We start from the raw sequence: 835 nt of genomic DNA, 5'->3' as shown, positions 1-835 counted from the left end.
AATTTATTTTCAATTTGGACTCTTTTGGATCTCACTGTATGTATACAGTCAGTGAGTTAAAAAAGGGACATGAGGAAGTTCACCTGTTCTGATGTGATTTAATGATGCCAGCATTCGGAGCATGAAGGAAGCAGGGACGGTGATGGTGTTCCTCGTCTCTTCCAGCATTAACTCATTACGAGCAATCACCTACAGCACACAAACAACTCAATTAAATCCACAAGTTTGCCAACACTTTACTCCTGTCGCAAAGGCATAGATATACCAATACAGCTGCCTCAAAATGCCTCTATTTTATGTATTTTCCTCTATAAAAGCAGACAGTTCCTACAACCACAGTACTTGGAGCTCTAGTGCCATCTAGTGGGGATTTAATTACATCTCAAAACAACGTGTTACTATATGCATTAAAAATACCCATTTTAAAGTCTGAAGAATCAAAACAGGACATTCTTCACAGAATTAAGCAGAAAACATTGTCCATACCTCTTCAGCAAGGACTCTGTTAAATGACGGTGACTGTTCTAAAGGCGACCACAGCTTGATGTCATAGTCAATTCCAGATGAAGCAAGAACTGTTAAAAAAAAGAACACAACGTCAGACCAAATGAAGTGATCCAAATCATCTAAACCAAAATCTTTCATGGGTCTCTATCTATTGTTTTCAGGTATCTTTTTGCTCACTGGGGTCATAAGGGTGAGGCTGTAGGCAGTTGACCACATGGTTGTCGGCCTCCAGCAGCATCAGGTGCTCTCCCGTGTGTCTGTCCCAGATGAAGATATGGCCACAATCCGAGCCGCTCATCACAAAGTTATTCCCCCAGAAACACGACTC

The 835-nt window shown here is 41.3% G+C and overlaps 1 protein-coding gene across 1 annotated transcript; it reads right to left on the bottom strand.

Annotated features, from left to right (window-relative positions):
• Nucleotides 1-83: 83 nt before the first annotated feature.
• LOC107735528 (DDB1- and CUL4-associated factor 6-like) lies at nucleotides 84-829 on the bottom strand (the record flags this gene model as incomplete). Its single annotated transcript, XM_016547182.1, has 3 exons — nucleotides 685-829; nucleotides 487-575; nucleotides 84-189 (listed from the first exon to the last, which is right to left on the bottom strand). Coding segments are annotated over exons 1-3 (316 nt in total), but the record flags the coding sequence as incomplete, so codon positions are not given.
• Between the last annotated feature and the right edge of the window lie 6 nt (nucleotides 830-835).

Source organism: Sinocyclocheilus rhinocerous, unplaced genomic scaffold (genome assembly GCF_001515625.1).
Source record: "Sinocyclocheilus rhinocerous isolate Xijiao unplaced genomic scaffold, SAMN03320098_v1.1 C36118854, whole genome shotgun sequence".
NCBI lineage: Eukaryota > Metazoa > Chordata > Actinopteri > Cypriniformes > Cyprinidae > Sinocyclocheilus > Sinocyclocheilus rhinocerous.
Note: the sequence above shows the minus strand (reverse complement) of the source record. Positions and strands in the feature narration are given on the sequence as shown.